The sequence below is a fragment of the Coturnix japonica genome, chromosome Z, assembly GCF_054131305.1.
Source record: "Coturnix japonica strain WE chromosome Z, WE-NBRP24, whole genome shotgun sequence".
Lineage (NCBI taxonomy): Eukaryota > Metazoa > Chordata > Aves > Galliformes > Phasianidae > Coturnix > Coturnix japonica.
In genome coordinates, this window is record NC_140702.1 from 31,407,952 (window position 1) to 31,424,180 (window position 16,229).

At 43.1% G+C, this 16,229-nt stretch overlaps 1 protein-coding gene across 4 annotated transcripts in view; it reads right to left on the reverse strand.

The window, feature by feature from the left end:
* ABCA1 (ATP binding cassette subfamily A member 1) overlaps positions 1–16,229 on the reverse strand; it is a 93,267-nt gene that overhangs the window by 61,956 nt on the left and 15,082 nt on the right. For all 4 annotated transcript variants that reach the window (XM_015849597.3, XM_015849592.3, XM_015849595.3 and 1 more), the window contains 4 exons: positions 16,034–16,174; positions 10,557–10,650; positions 6,732–6,873; positions 5,882–6,003 (listed from right to left, as the gene is read on the reverse strand). In XM_015849597.3, the coding sequence (XP_015705083.2) occupies positions 5,882–6,003; positions 6,732–6,873; positions 10,557–10,650; positions 16,034–16,099 (424 nt within the window). In that variant the 5' untranslated portion in view covers positions 16,100–16,174. The remainder of the gene's footprint in view (positions 1–5,881; positions 6,004–6,731; positions 6,874–10,556; positions 10,651–16,033; positions 16,175–16,229) is intronic.

A 16,229-nucleotide genomic window follows, 5' to 3' on the forward strand; every position in this document is an offset into this window, starting at 1 on the left:
CCTGTAGTAAGGCACTTGAACTGCTCTTACAAGGCTTTGGAAAGGTTTTTCTACCGGATTCACAGTTGCCTCCACAAATCCAATTCACCTCAGGAAAGAAAAAAAAAAATCTAAGGATACTCACATCTGTGCCTGCTCAGAGACTCAGTGATGTGAAGAAAAAGGTAAGGAGGCAAATGTGGGAAAACTGCTGTACACATCTGAATCTAACTAATCCATTTGGCATGTGACAGAACAATTTGAGTACCCAATGCTGGCAGCTCCACATACTCCATCCTGACAGACTGCATCTGACCAAAGTAGAACTACATCTGTTTCCACGCAGACCTGGGCTCCCCTTGCTGGCTGCATGCCTTGGGCTGAGACCAGCAAGCAGCCTGGAGACTGCCAAAAACCTCCTGGGGTGCTCTGCTGAAGGTTAATGCAAAGTAACACATACTGAAAGCACATTAAAATTAAACCAAGTTCAATGACTGGCCTTCTTGGAACATCCCTGAGAGTCATGATTGCTCCACCGTTACCACAGGGCAGTGTTTTCAGTGGCATTTCCCCAGCCTAAAGGAAAGGCAAAGATTCACGTGCCACTACGGAGCACAGTATCAGACCACCCAGTTGTGTATTTACAGCCTACCAGGAGATACCAGGAATGCCACCCTGCAACCACTGGTGTTTCCGGGCATGAAAGCCAGATAGACATATGGTTTGTTAATTGTCATTCTAGCCTGCCTGGTTTTTGCTAGGATATTTCTAAACAAATCAGGGAGGAAACTTGCTTAATTATGGAGATGCCAGCAGGTGTTAAGAACAGATTCAAATGTTTAGCTTGAGGGTGTGGAGTTATTTTTATCAGAGAGAAGACACTGAAGAGGGAGTTATCTATCACCTCCAAGCCATCTAGTAGATAATGCAGGACATCCTGTTTCCCTGAGCACCCTAATAATCATACAGGAGGTCACATACCATCAGAAAGCCTCTCCCAAGGCCACTGTTCAACCCAAACCCTTCATCACACATTACCTGTTAACAGAAGTAGCACCATTAGCCCTGACCGGACCCCCTGCAGACCCATCAGCTTGTGCATCTGCCTGTACAATACTTAGAGCCATCAAGGCACAAGACCAGCAGATGATGCCACCCAGATGACATTTCTCCTGTACTGTGGGTGATAGCAATCTAGCACACAACCAGGAAAGGGAAGGCACGTATAGAACAACAGCCTAAGATCTGATGTAATTTTCTTAGGCAATGTTTTTCTCCCCCTGACTATGTCATTGCTCCCTTATTGTTTAGTTGGGTTGGTTTCAAGATTCAAGGAAAATAAAAACATGCCCTTTGGGATCACTGAAAACTAAGAGCAGTGAAGTAAACACCAGCTAAACTGGCTTCTATGTGTAACTGTTAGCAACAAGCAGAGAAGACGCCTTTAATTTTACCCTTTGATTTTTGTTATCCCATGACATTGTAGAGCAAAATGTTTGGAAGCATTGCAGGCAGGAGAATAAAAAGAATGGATGCCTCAGAGCCTGAAGTCAGCAGTAACTCCACCTTCCAGAACAGAAGGAACGCTTATTTCTTGTACTACTTTATCCTCCACTAAAGCAGTGCCGAGGACAGTTACGAAGCCAATACCTGCTGCCAGTGAGCCAAGCCTATTGTAGGATATAATCCCAACAATCATGTCACACTCTTAGAAGAGTTGGCACCAAGGTCTTTGACTCTGTTCTGATTTGCAGTCTGCCTTATCACATGTATGATGAAGACATCGGTGACATCGTTGGACAGAGATGTAACAAGCGCTAGCAAGGAAAGGGCATTGGCATCTGCCTGCAAAATTGATTGTGCTGTGGTATGTGTGTGCATCCACATAGATTCCATGGCTTGCTGAAAGCAGTAATAAACAGCAGTCCCCATGCAGCAAAACAGCTGCAGGTGCTGAAGTCCCTCTCATCACTTAGTGTTTTCTCCTGACTACAGAAGGTGTTGTACATAGAGGACTGACTGTTTCATACTGAGCCTACCCTCCTTTCTTAACTGAAGAGCTCTGGAGCTAGTAGCAGCAGAGAACAGGAGACATTTCTCTAGCTCCTACAAGACCAGCGCGCTCCAAGGGATCGCCTCTCATTACACCAAGAAACAACAGAGACACAAAGCCTGTTGGCTTGAGTGAAGAGCTCTGCCTAAGAAAACCTCCAGGTCCTACCTTGTGTGTTTAACTAAGACTGCTCCTGACTTCCTGTAAAGTACCATGATATGTTAAGCAAGCATCACCTCCCCAATATTCAGAATGCGTTTCATTTCAGGCTAAACACCAACAGTCACAGTTTGGACATTAGTTTCTGAAAGTTGTTTTTGAAAGCGAGTTTGAAGACAAAAGACTTCAACAAAGTCTCTTTGCACCAATTCAGAACTTTGAGAGAATTACAGACCCACAGGCTGCCTATATGGTCATCATGAAGCATTTTTCAAAGCCTCAAGCGGCAATGGAAGTGCTAGCCTAAAAGAGGAAGAGGGAGCTGCAGAGACTTCAGGTGAGCCCATGTCACAAGGCAGGGAGTATGCCGTTACTCTCATTGGGAAAGTGCAAGCTGAAAAGCTATACTTGTATGTATCAACTATTCAAGATGCTTCAGGTCCAGGCTAGACCTGGAAAGAATGAGGTATTACAATTTTTTTTAAAAATGATTAACTCATCAGGTAATCAGCTCTCCTACTAATTGCAGGAAATGACTGTACAAAGGTAGGCAAAGGAGATTTACTCTGGTACACCAGGCAGTTTGTATTTACTCAGGGCACCCCTTCAGTTTTGGAAGCATGCTCACTTCTGACATTCACCATTCCTGTCTGCCTAGTTTTTGCTTAGTGAGGGAAATATCTCAGAGAGGAACGGATTTAAGCTGTTCCTTACACCTCTCTGTGAAGAGCAGCAGAACAGTTCATCTGCAGTTCCCTTCATTGCACAGGGTTCTAAGCAAATTTGCAGATGATACCAAGCTGAGTGGTGCTGTCAATACATTGGAAGGAAAGGAAGCCATCCAGAGGGACCTGGACAGGCTGCAGAAGTGGGCCCATGAAAACCTAATGAGGTTCAATAAGGCCAAGTGCAAGGTGCTACACTTGGGTCAGGGCAGTCCCAGGTGTTTATAAAGACTGGGGGAAGATCTCCTTGAGAGCAGACCCGCAGAGAAAGACTCAGGGTCCTGGTGGATGAGAAGCTGGACATGAGCCAGCAGTGTGTGCTTACAGCCCAAAAGGCCAACTGTGTTCTGGGCTGCATTAAAAGACGAGTGGCCAGCAGGGAGAGGGAGGTGATTGTCCCCCTCAGCTCAGCTCTTGTGAGGCCCCATCTGCAGCACTGCATCCAGGCTTGGGGCCTCCAGCACAAGAAAGACACAGAGCTCTTGGAATGGGTCCAGAGGAGGGCCACTAAGATGATCAGAGGGCTGGAGCACTGCTCCTGTGAGGAAAGACTGAGGGAACTGTTGAGGGAACTGGGCTGGTTAAGCTTGGAGAAGAGAAGCCTACAGAGAGACCTCACTGTGGCCTTCCAATACTTGAAGGGAGCATATAAACAGGAGGGAGAACAGTTGTTTATGAGGGTGGGTAGTGAAAGGACAAGAATGGTTTTAAACTGACAGTGGAGGTTAGATATTAGGAGGATTTTTTTTTTATTGTGGTCTTTTCCACCCAGACCATTCCATGATTCTATGAGAAGGACAAACAAGCTTTGTTCCCTACAAGCCATATCAACAATGGACAGCCTGTCATCCTAATGACACAGATGCTTGATATATAATTTTTTAACTACACATTTGAAATACTTTATTACGTTAAAAGGATCTTTGATGACTTGTCAGACACTTGTTTTTTGCAGTCAGACCGCTGGTCTTTATACTACAAAGAAACACAAGCATTCTGACTTTTCTCCTGTACAATACTCCCTGTGAGAAATGCTTCTTGGAATCACTCCTCCCCCTCAAGCCTTCCCAGCAATGAGAAGCTTCAGCTTACAGATTCGATCGTGTTCTTACAAATGTCCATATCTGATGCTTGCTGCATGTTTCTATACAAAACACCATTATGTTCTCTCCTTAGGAGCTAACTTGCAGAAAGCAACACAGACACTGGTGACAATTTCTGCTGTTCCCACAGGCAAGGCTTGCTCCCAGAACATCACAGATAAACTAAGGGTTTGACAAGCTTCTTCTAAAGTGTTTTCAACCTCTCCTTGTGGAAAACAGTCACTGTAGCTGATTTTGGCTATGTTTATTATCATCTCTGTGTTCAGCTCCATCCCTGTGCAAAGGGTTCACCACATACCCTCTCCTCCCCACAAAATGAGGTTTAAAAAAAAATAAATAAAAAATGATGGTGCTGCCTGGCACTACAGACTTTGAGTCCTGCTATTAAGTGTGTTGTTTACACATAAGGATAAACATCAACTAATATGGAAAGAAAGGCAGTAGCTCACACCAACACCTGCACATCTGATCACATCAGGATTCTACACAGCCCTGAAGGGGAGAGAGGAAGGCTGTTGACCCACGACAAAGCCTTTGCACACCTGTCTGTACATAAGTCAGCATACATCTGGCAACCTGTCAGTAACAAGACAGACTATTTCAAAGCGACCCGCAATGTACTGAGAAGCACAAGAAAGATGATAAAAAGGAGATCTCAGTCTTAAAAGTATGCTCAGATCACATTTGACACGTGAAACTATTCTCAGCCCACCAGGTATTCTCCTTCATGAAACATGAGTCATGCTTAGATGAAAAGAGCACTACTATTGTAAACTACGGAAAATGAGGGACAGCTTGCCTAAAACTCTGACATACCACTGACTGCTTTTACTGTAGGTGAAAGCACTCAGTGGCTGTGTTTTCCACTCTCTAAGTATTTATTTTTTTTTCTAAACCATTCATTTCCATTGCTTCTGAAAGACGTATTCAGTATCAACAAATTAGCCAAGAAAAATAATCTTTCAGAGAAGAGTCCCCCAAAAATTCTAGCATGCTGCCATGTCAGAGAAGCTTGGCAATAAAGAGAAACCAGTCATGTTCCCCAAGACTGGGCAAAGAAGTTGCAAGTTCCTGTTCTGCTACAAGCTTTCTGTGTCAACTCACACTAGCCACTTTTTCATTTGGACAGACAAGAAAGCATGGCAGCCCTTCCTGTCAGCTAAAAACATATGGATCGTCAGTTTTTATGACAAATAGTGTAGTAATGAACAGTCGAGACAAAACACTTTCTTTGGAGTTTATAATTCAAAATCCTGTTGGATGATAGCAGAGAATAAAGTACCCCACTCCAAATAGTCTCAGGGAAACTGAAAACCAAGAAGGGAAGTGAAGATTTAATTGTCATCTGACAGTGATAATAGTCAGCTTTCAGTCTGCAAACCACAAGCCATCATCAGCTTTTCCTTATTTGCCCTCCATCAGCAACTCAGTCAGCTTATGGAGTAAAGGGATAAATTTCAGCCATAAAGAGTTTGTTGCTTCACTGACAAAAGAGTAAAGTAGTAAGAAAGTATGCATTTTAATTCACTTCAACAGTTTTAGGACTGTAATATCACACCCAATATAGCTGCTATTCTTGGCATCATTTCTCTTCCACAAAAGAATCTAAAGAGCACACAAAGCTCTGACTTGGAGAGGTTTAAACCACTTCTGCCAGAAGGGAAAAAGCTTGACAAGCAACCAGTGATAAGCATGCACATTCCTGGTTTTATATACTTCAGAAATCACAGAATAGCTTAGTTTGGAAGATCATCTGATTCCAGTCTCCCTGTCATAGGCAGAGATGCTGAATGTACACACATGCAGAATTAACAAGACAAAAATCATCAGATGTAGGTGGCTCCCTTCCACCATGCCATTACCTAAGCCAGAGGAGTTTCCCAGTTTCCGCAGTTTTGCCAAGACCTTCTGGACATCCTTTATGCTTGTGTCCTGTTGGCTGTACAAGAGTAACCTCTTGGCATCCGAAAACAGGCGGGAAACTCTGGTGGAAGAGATTGGAAAGTAAACAAACAAGCAGCAGTGATCAGCTCTGTAAGTCAGTATCCAAAGACAAAATTCCATGTCCCATTTTCAAACTTCAGTCCCTTCAAACTTTAGTCCCTGCTCAATGAACCCTTTCTTTGGTAATGACTCCTGGGAGCCTAATAAAAGATGACTGCTAAGGCAGGGTCAAGCCAAGTTAGGCTGGAACCTCCAACCATTTGAAAGCAGTTCAGACTGGGATGGAGAGGGCTTCCTGCTGCTGGTAAACTGCTTCTGCTTAGAAGTTCCATAATTTAAATATGCCCTTGCCCCTTTTCAAGTATTTTTCCAGGTTGCAGGCACCTTTTGTTCTGCATCAAGTTTAGCTGGCCTGACAGTACAAATTTAGCAAACAAGGTAGTGTCTAACAACACTGACTTTAAGTGGAGCTTTCCACAATACACTAGCCAGCAACAAGCATCAAGGAGAGTCCCATCAGGTCCTGCTCTTAGACTGTTTCTCATTCCTACACCATTTATCTCAGAGGTTTGTTAGCCAGGGAAAGGCGCTCTCTGGAAAACAGATCTTGCATCTCACCTTTTTATGGGCTGAATCTGGAATGCTCAGTAAGTGAACAGACTTCACAATCAACAGTACAGGGTTACACAAAGAACAGGTGACTTCAAAATATGCCCTTTCCATATGCTTCCCAAAGAAAAGAGATGAGGAAAAAGCAGGCAGACTCACATGGACGCATTGAAGTTTCCAACAATACCAGGGGATTCCCCTGGTGTTGGGTAGCGGAAACAAGGGTTGTTGGCATTGCAGATGATCCCCTGTATCCAGGGCAATGTTCCTGCTGAGGGCATAGCTTTGTTTGGGAAGTGACCTAAAACCAAAACACAATAGTTAAGAGACAGACACAATATATATGCCAGATAAAACACTATGTAGTAGAGGAGGGCAATGGCAATCCTGTCCATCTTATTGCCTTACATTGCTTTTATGAGGGCATAACAGCCAACATCAAGAAGGCTGAGCTGATGTTAACTTCTCCACACAAACCTGCCTCCTCCACTTAAAACTTACACTTTGTTAGGTGCACAAAGCCCTCAGCTACCCTCTATCTTGCACCATTATTTCTGGTTCTTTGGTTTTCAAAACCCTCTCCTCACTTAGATATACTGTAAGTGTCAAGCAAAAGGTCAGCAGTTGTGAGGTGCCTGCGTTGGTTCACCTGAGGTAAGTATGCCATTGCTCTCCCATAATAGCTAGACTTTCAGAGTCACTTAGACACCTGCCTGCCAATTACAAGTTTGCAGCTCTTGCTATTAAACACCTACTTAAGTCATGCCTCAACATTCACATCCTGTTTATGTTATGAAATCTGGAGAGAGTTAAAGCAGTAACAAACCGCCCATGGCAGAACTCCACCAGAGTGACACTTTTATCTGTGAATCCTGTGGCCTCCAAAAGAAAGGCTTCTATCATAAAATCCTGCTTCCAAGACAAATGTGTCACTCTGATTTCTGCAAATGAACCTGCTTTCTAACCCCCCACTCAGGGAGTGGAAGGGGAAAGGATGTTATACTATTCCTCACTATCTCTCACATAAGGCAGCTCCTCAAGACTTTGAGACTTGCATTCCCCATCCACTACTCCCAAAATCTTACTCTCTGGTGCCTGTTTTGTCCTCACATGCCTGCAATCAGATGGGGAGGTGGCTGGCTACCCCCACAGCCACGGCAGGGGTACCAAACCCTCAGAGGATGAGAAGTCAGAGCTGCTCAAACCCAACAAGGCTGGATAGTACACATGGTGGAGAGGCAGAGATGGGGAGAAGACAGGGAGCTTATCAGCCCTCCCTGGAGAAAGCCAGGGACTCTGTCCAGGAGAAAGATGAGGAAACCAAAAGTTCATTGTTTCTAGTATCAAGGGGAACTATTAGTTCCTAGTATTCTTTTCAAAATAGAAACACTACTTACCTAAATTATCTGGCTTTTGTTTCATTTCACTTTTTGTTCTTTTTGTAAGAAGAATATGGGGAGGGTATGAAAGGAAAAATGCTAAGACGTTCAGATTATTTTCCTAAAATTTCTCAAAGAAGCACTTTTCTCTATGCCTTTTACTTTACATGAATAAAATTTCACATGGATGAAAAAATAAAACTAAAAACAATATGAAAACAAGAACATACAAGAATTCATGGTAAATTTCTAAACTCAGTGAAGCATGTAATTGCAGTTTCCTAAAGAAGAGTAAAGCAGCAATTACCTTGTTCTAAGACAGCTGTGTTAGGCAGAAGACAATTTTTCAGCAAACCCTTTCCAACTGTATCACATCTAGCTTTTCTATATAAATTAGTCTTTTTTTTTTCTTCCAAATGAAGTGCATTTTGAATGCCTTGAAGAGTTCACAGGAATGGAAAAGTCAGGCTCTACAAGAAGCATCAGCAGCTTCACTAGAAGTTCCTCTTGATAAAGAGACTTATACACTAAATTGAAAGAAAACCCTAATGACATGAAAGTGATGACAGGCAGCTATCACAGTTTGAGATGTCTACTCTGGCTGATCTGGTGAAAGCCACCTACCCATCTTCAGAGTTTTCAGAAAAAGGTTCCTCATACGAGCAGAGAAAGAGAAGTCCTGTCCGGTAAGTCAGGTTAGAGAAATAGTACAAGCCCCGGTTCTGCTCCTTTTCCTCTAACAGGAAAAGAGCTGAAATTCTTATCAGTTTATTAAACAAACTGTACCACTAAAATAATTAGGCTGTCTGGAGGTCCCAAAGCACTTGCATGAAGCTCTGTTACTGCTTTGATCAGGCCTCACTTGTAAGCCACTCTGTAACAGCACACAGTACTGTCACCACAGATAACGATCCGATTCCCCTACAGGCATGCACAGTGTTACCACAGACCTCATCATGAACTCAAGGTTTCTTTCCAGCATTTCTCTGCTCACACCCAGAAAAAGAAAAGTTCCACTACCCAATGCACACATATCTGTCAGTGTATGACTGAATGATCAGTTAAATCAATCCAGACTTAAATGAAAGAATTCAGTTTCCATTTTTCTGAAAGCTTCTGAGAACAGGAGTAGAATTAACCAGAAAGTGCAAATTTAACTGTTAGCAGATACTCAGCACTCTACTATTGTTGATGCCAACAGAGGGAGAAGACAAACAAAACTCCAGTCAGTAAAAATGGGAAGGAAAAAGGAATGCAGGTGATAGATAATTAAAATTCTCCTGAAACAGGTGCCAGACAAAAGAATGTACAAAGAGGCTAACAACTAACAGTCCCAATCCTGTATTACACTCACTCTGAACAGCTGGGACAAAAAAAAAAAAAAAAAAAAAAAAGCAATTCTTGCTAGGTTCTTGCCAGCTTTGGCTGTGCCACATCACAGAGACTGCTGCAGTTCTTTGTACCAACTGAGCAGATGTGTACTGCTTCTCTCAAGCTCCACCTCCATACTGCAAACATTGCTTCTAGTTCTACTGTAACAGTCTTGAGAGGTAATTTCGATTTCTAGCAGTAAAGTACAAGATTGCACCTAAAGAAATTTCAATTACCCTACCAGCCACAGAACACAAAGAATTAGGCAGTGAGCGAGACCAGCAGTGTCCAAACCACATCAGGAAGTTGCAGACATTATTAGCACTTAAACTTTGAAAAGCTAGCTTAAAAGCCCAGTAAGTAACATAAAATGCCCCAGCAACTTGCAAAGAACCACAAGGTTAAGTGCTGTAAGAGCTAGTTCTTCACCTATTTTAAGAATGAAACAATTCAGAGTGCCTTCCAGAAACATGCTGTGCTGACCCTTAGCCCTTATCTTGTAGTAATCAGGCGAAGGAAAGATAAACAAAGAGCTCTTCCATAGTCAGCTAATTGAAGTATGAAGTCACTACCAATCACATTTAAGATGAAGCATATTGCTTCAGTGAGTTCTGCTTCCTAAATCAAATGGCAACTACCACACTTATCCACAGAGCAAGAATAAGCTTCCTTTGATGGAAAAGCTGAAACGTACTCATTTATGACGTAAAGAGAAAAATACAACAGTTTTCCCCACAAACATGCAAGTGCTGAATCTACTGAACCTAAAGTCAACACTGTACAGCTAGGAGTGGAATTGCTCTTCTGTTTATGTACTGCATTAGTTCATGTTACTGTCTGAAAATGAGATTGTTTTCTTAGAGATCTGAACACCTCTTTCTTTTTATGCAGTCACATACAGATCAAGAATGAGAAATAAAGCTTAGGTTCTGTGTGGGTTTTGCAGCCTTGTCACATTTCCACAGCAAATCCCCGGCTAATACATTATAAATGCAAAGACTCAGAAATGGCAAGAAAAACAGCAGCAAAATACAGTCATGGAGCAACATTAACTTGTCAGATCATACTGCAGTCCCCAAGATTGAAGGGAAAGCAGCCACTAAAACTTCCTTGAAGATTACAGAGAGGTATGCAACCATTACCCCCAGTCTTTGTCTTTTGCCAGTTGGCACTGCTGCCTTCTAGCCTTGAAATAGTAGCCATTCTGGGTGCAGCTGCTGTGTTTGGTACTTACATTCATGTTGTTCGTAGGGCGGATATGAAAGTCTTACAGAGATCAGGATGAAGAAGATAAACAGAGGCCAAGCAACTTCGATCAGCAGCTGGAACTGGAAACAACAGACACAAAGTATTAAAATGTCATATCCAAAATACAGGACAGAACAGAGCTTCCAGTACAATCCACTGCTAGGACAGGACAGTTTCGCAAGCACATTCTCAAATCCCTTTGGCTATGCATTCCAGGACTAAAAAGTTTGTCCCTACAACTTCAGAGAACACTGAAAAATTAGAGGGTTTTTTGTTGTTGTTGCTGACATGGGCCAGTTACAAGATTAAATTGGATGCATTTAACATGGGTTATTTTGGGCTTTTTTAGTTCTTTTCGTCCCTTGCCTGAAAGAAATCCCCCTACTACTCTTCCCAGAAACGAGCTGGTTTTCTGGCCTTGTATGTTAGAGCTAGTGGGAAGTAATTCCTCACAATAAACAACTCAGCTTTTACCCTATCATTAGGGATGCACATCGTGTCAGTGCATAGCTACACTAAAACTTTTTATTTCTCTGCTAGATGAATATATTGTTATCAGGAAGGCAAAGCTACTAAGCTTAGACCAATTACTGTTTGGTTCTAATGTATGTATACTCTCCAAGACAGGTAAACACTGGTCTGGAGTACTCATAGGTAAAGACAGAAAGAACTCGGTTGTTGAAGGAATCAGATGAGGACAGAAGAAAAAGTTTTGCTATTTAAATACAGAATGTTTTTTAGGAAACTGAAGCACAGGGAAATTCACTGAGTAGTGCTATATCCCACAGAAGAACACAGACAAAGCAACGACTGAACTCGAGAGCTTCTGAGACACAAATAAAAGCACTTGAGGTTTGAGCTTTACCTGCTATTCCCTTCTTTCCTACTCCAGAAAGACTGCCTAAATACACTCTAGGTAAGCTGTGATATGAGGAAAACAAAGCTTTTTATGCTGCAACATCTTGCACTTTTCCACTTTGAGCGAAGGAAAAAAAGTGTTTTCTTGGTCAAGTAAAGAGAAAGCTTTTCACCTTCACTGGAGAAAAACAAACAAACAAAATACCAAAAAACAACAACAACAAAACATCTTTTAATAAGATACATGTGCCATTCTTACAAGCCAAATAGAACAAAATCTGCACCTGTGCACAGGAGATAGTCCCTTCATAAATGTGTTTTCCTGTTCTGCACCATTAACAGCTAAAACTTGGCTCCTGACATTCAACACAGGGCACTCGAGGAAAATTTAGAGGTGAGATTTCTTCACTACTACACTTTGAATAAATCTCATGCTGCAAAATCAATAATGCCAAAGTTAATGCCACAGTCCAGCAAAGGAAACCATTTAGGTATCTTCACAGACATCCTTAATGGCTGATATCCAGCCAAATAGCAACCATGTCCAGAAATGAAAACTGAACGTCATTCTCACCAGCACTTCTGGCAATGGTATCAGACTCAACAGGAAGAGTTTGGGACACCATTTCCCACCTGCTATCCTTGTGCACATAGTGTGATCATTGGATAAGAAACTCCACTGAAACCATGCTAACAAAGGTGCCATAAAAATGCCTCCATTTTTATATTGGACAATGACAGTGGCAGGCACACAGCCACTGTTTCTCCCAGCCATCTGTCTGGCTCTCAGAGGACAGAGATGCTCAGCACCAGGACATCAACAGGCCAAGAAGCATCACAAGTCATTCCCTCTGCCAGCACTGGTGGCTGTGCTCTGGCATGCACTACAGCCCTCTGTGCCACCCTATCTGCTGGTAAAGAGCAGGCATCTTATACATGCCACCATGCTATCTTGGAGGCAGATTGATGCCAGTCAGCTTTGCAAAGGCTGCCCAGGGTGCCCAAGCAGTCTCTCATTCCTGCAGCTGCAGAGAGAAAGCACTGGCCTCAGCCCTGGCTTGCACAGAGAAACATCCACCCCAGCTCCTCTGTTGTACAGCCAGAAATGGCTAATTGCATAACCCAGAAGGTGACCACGTGCACACTGCATGCAAAGTGCTGTACGCCTCCACATACGCCTGCACACACACTTCCAGCCTTCCCAACTCACAGGCCAAGGAAAGACAGAAGAAGGAGGTCGTTTGGACTGTATGAGCTGTACATTTGCAGCTGAAGGCTGATTCATCATGGCTGCACTGAAATGCTGCTCCATGAGACACAGCCAGAAACTGCTGAAACACGGGGACAACCTTAATGCATATGTAGAACTTCAATAGAGGGCTTGAACAATATAGACAGCTCCTTACAATATTCTACAAAAAAAACCAAACAAACAACAACTAAAAAAAAACACCAAATCCTCTTTCTTTCATTCCTAAAACTCAAAAGCTTCCTTTCCCAACCACTTCCTAGCCTTTCCACAGCAGCTAATTACACCAGCACTCTCCATATGTTGCTGCCTTTGTAGAGATACACACATCAGCACCAAGAGGGATGTGCCTAAGCCAGGATCATGCTAAAGTCATAATGCAAAATTGAGTCTCCTCACTTACTGCAGCCACTAGACCAGCATGGTGAACAGAGAATCTAAGCCTCAACTCTCTACCACCCCTGCCCCCCCCAGAAGCAAGGGAGAAACATCACCACTGCAGACAGCAGCACTTGGACCAGAATAAGCTACTCATAACTCAGCTGAGGCTAGATCCTGCAGCACATCCAGTCCATATCAGTTGTCTGGTAATGAATATCATCAAATACTGAGATCAAAGCTGTCAACAGGAAATCTGTTGAGCAAGAACTGATCAAACTACCATCCCATTTCATTTCCCACCAGTGTCTTCATCTTCATGGTCCAGCTTCAATACAAGGAGCAACCAGCTGCTCATCAGCCTTTCCATGTAAGCTTAAGAGGTCTCCTCACTTGCAAGACAGCAGGTAGAGACAGTGCTTTTACACAACAGTGAACCCTGAACGTGATTCTTCCCATGCTCTCATTCTGTGCACTCCTTCCCCCTCTCCAAAGCTGTTGGAAGTAATCCAGTACAAAGTAACGCTTGAATTGCACACGTCAGGCTGAGCTTTGGACCCTGCTTTCGCAACACAGCCCAAACTCATCACAGCAGAAGAGAGAGTTCAGTCAGAAGCAAAGGATACCATACTTCTTGTGGGGAAAAAAAGCAGAGGAACCAAATTATTTCTGGGCTACACCTTCAGTAAGTACAGATGGCTGAGCAGCACTGCCAGCAAACCCTGGATGTTGGTCTCCTAACAGATGGTGACTGTGCAACCAAGAGAACAGCATGGCCAGAGTAGATGTTCTTGTAATGCCCTGACCTTATTTAATGGGCCTTTTCCCTCTAGATACATGCAGGTGAAACCCAAATTTGAGCTAAACTCTGAAGATACATTGTAAAAACATGTGATGAAAGGCTGCCTTTGCTTTGAATCGACTTGTAATACTGTTGTGGTACAGTAGCCTTTCGGCTACTCAATGGGAAACTGATATAGAAGCTACCAGAAGGTACCAAGTAGTAGCTGAACAGATCCAAAATCCAGATGACAGAAGTACAAGCAGAAAGGTCTTCTTCCACTTACAAGTAGATGCCATCTGCATTTTTGTTGCATTGTTAAAAATCTGAATGAACTTCTGCTGCCCACCCCACAGCTACTTGACAGGACATGCCATGCCAGACTGCTTCAAATAACCTTCAGATTGGATGCATTAATTTCAGAGGACTCCAACAAAAAAGTCACCATCCTCAGCAGAGCAGTCAGTTCCTCTGAAATCTCCTCCTGGCTGAACCAGTTCAAGCATTGCCACATAGGCTCTACCAGTTCCCAAAGTTCATAAAGCCAGTCTCGGAGAGGACAGGAGTAAGACTGCTAGTACCAAAGGGGAGAAGAGATTATTTTCAGCTCTAAGAGCCTAGGTTATGTAGGCTCTTAGAGTAATTGAGAACAGCATGTACTTTAAAGAGCTACAGCCACTGTTGAGACTACTTCCTCCTCTCCACTGCAACATTCTTATAAATTATGAAGCAGTTCACGAGGTTAGGGTATTGACCCTCCCCCCCACAAAATAAATAAATAAATAAATAAATAAATAAATAAATAAATAAATAAATACAAGAGAGCAGGCAGCATCACTCCTTTGGGCCGATGCTGCCTGCAGCTTACAAGATGGGCTGCCTTGTCCTGGAGGATCAAGGCTCTTAGTTGGATAAGGACAAAAACATGGCACTTGCACAGACCTTCCCACCACCCTTGACAGCCCTGTAATAAGAGGTATTCATGGGGAAAAAAAAAAACAACAACACAATCTTTTGTCTTGTTTTATTTGAGCACTTTAAGAATGGGATACATAGCTCTGAATTTGCTGGACACCAGTTCTGTGACGAGACTCAGACATTTGAGCAATGACTTCAGAGACTGCTTCCATCTCCACCAGTGAATATGATAGCTGTCTCTCCCTTGTGACTCTCAGTTTCTAAAGCAACCCAGCCCCAGCCAGCTGGCAAACACCCTGACATTTGCAGGGTTCAGAAAGCTTATCAGAGACACCACTTTCCACTCACCACCTCAGTAACTCATGTTCCCTTCATATTCTCTGCTCAAGGTCAGATCTAATGGAACAGCTCCTCTGCACAGCCCTGTCCCAAAGAACATGGCCCAATCTTAACACAGTTACCCCTGAAGCCCCTGGTGGGACTGTACCTTCTTTGGCTGTAACTGTCTGCAGAAGTTACAGCATCTTGTGATGTCTCATTAATGTTAAGACAGGAAGCTTGAGGAGAATGCACTGGATTCATGCTTCTTTGCCCTGTCTCCACACGAAGAGACTCCTGCTCCTTAAAGCTTACTGTAACAGTTACATTCCATACTGATAACAGATGGTGAGGCTGATCAGAATGCTCCTTGGAAGCAAAGCATCAGTTACCTGGATTTGTCTCTACACAAATGTGAGAGCATGTCTCATGTCAGCTACTTAAAGTAAGCCTTCTGTTGAAAAGTTACACAACAGGCTTGTGGGCCTCTCCTTGATTAGAGATCAAAAATGCTTGCTATTGCCTCTAGCAGAGGTCCCAACACTGGGAAAACAACCATTAGACCTTTGGCCACATTACGAAGTGGCTGAATTTCTCTGCTGTTGTTGCAGCTTACAGCACTCAAAAGTGTTTAGAGTCCATGCCACAGACCCACCTGTTGGCAGTACTCCTCCTGAGGAGCAGGTAGGTCACAATAGAGACACTGGACTTACATATCTCCCCACCAGGTCTGAACAGTATTTCAGTACTCTGACACACCAGCATTCAGGAGCAACTCCAAACCCCCTCCCTTCTGTCTGCTAAGGATTTGAGCCTGCTCTCTGAAAAGGCAGACCAACTGTTTTGACAGGATTCTCTAAGATTTGAAATACTCATATGTAGGGAATTTCCCCCTATTTCACTTGACAAGCAAGCCACAAAGCTGTAACTTAGACCAAAAAACCCTTTGACTAACACTTACAGTCTGTCTTCTTCTGTAGGTGAAGTTCTTCCATAACAGCAATCCCAGCTGTGTCCAAAATGCCATCTTTCTTCAGCAATGCCTTCCTCCCTTTGTGCAGTAGCAGCAGTACACAGCAAGGATGTTGTGGCTGGGCATTAACTAAAAAGCAAAAGTTCAAAGGGAAAAAATTATGTGAGATGAGAAAAGGCAACAA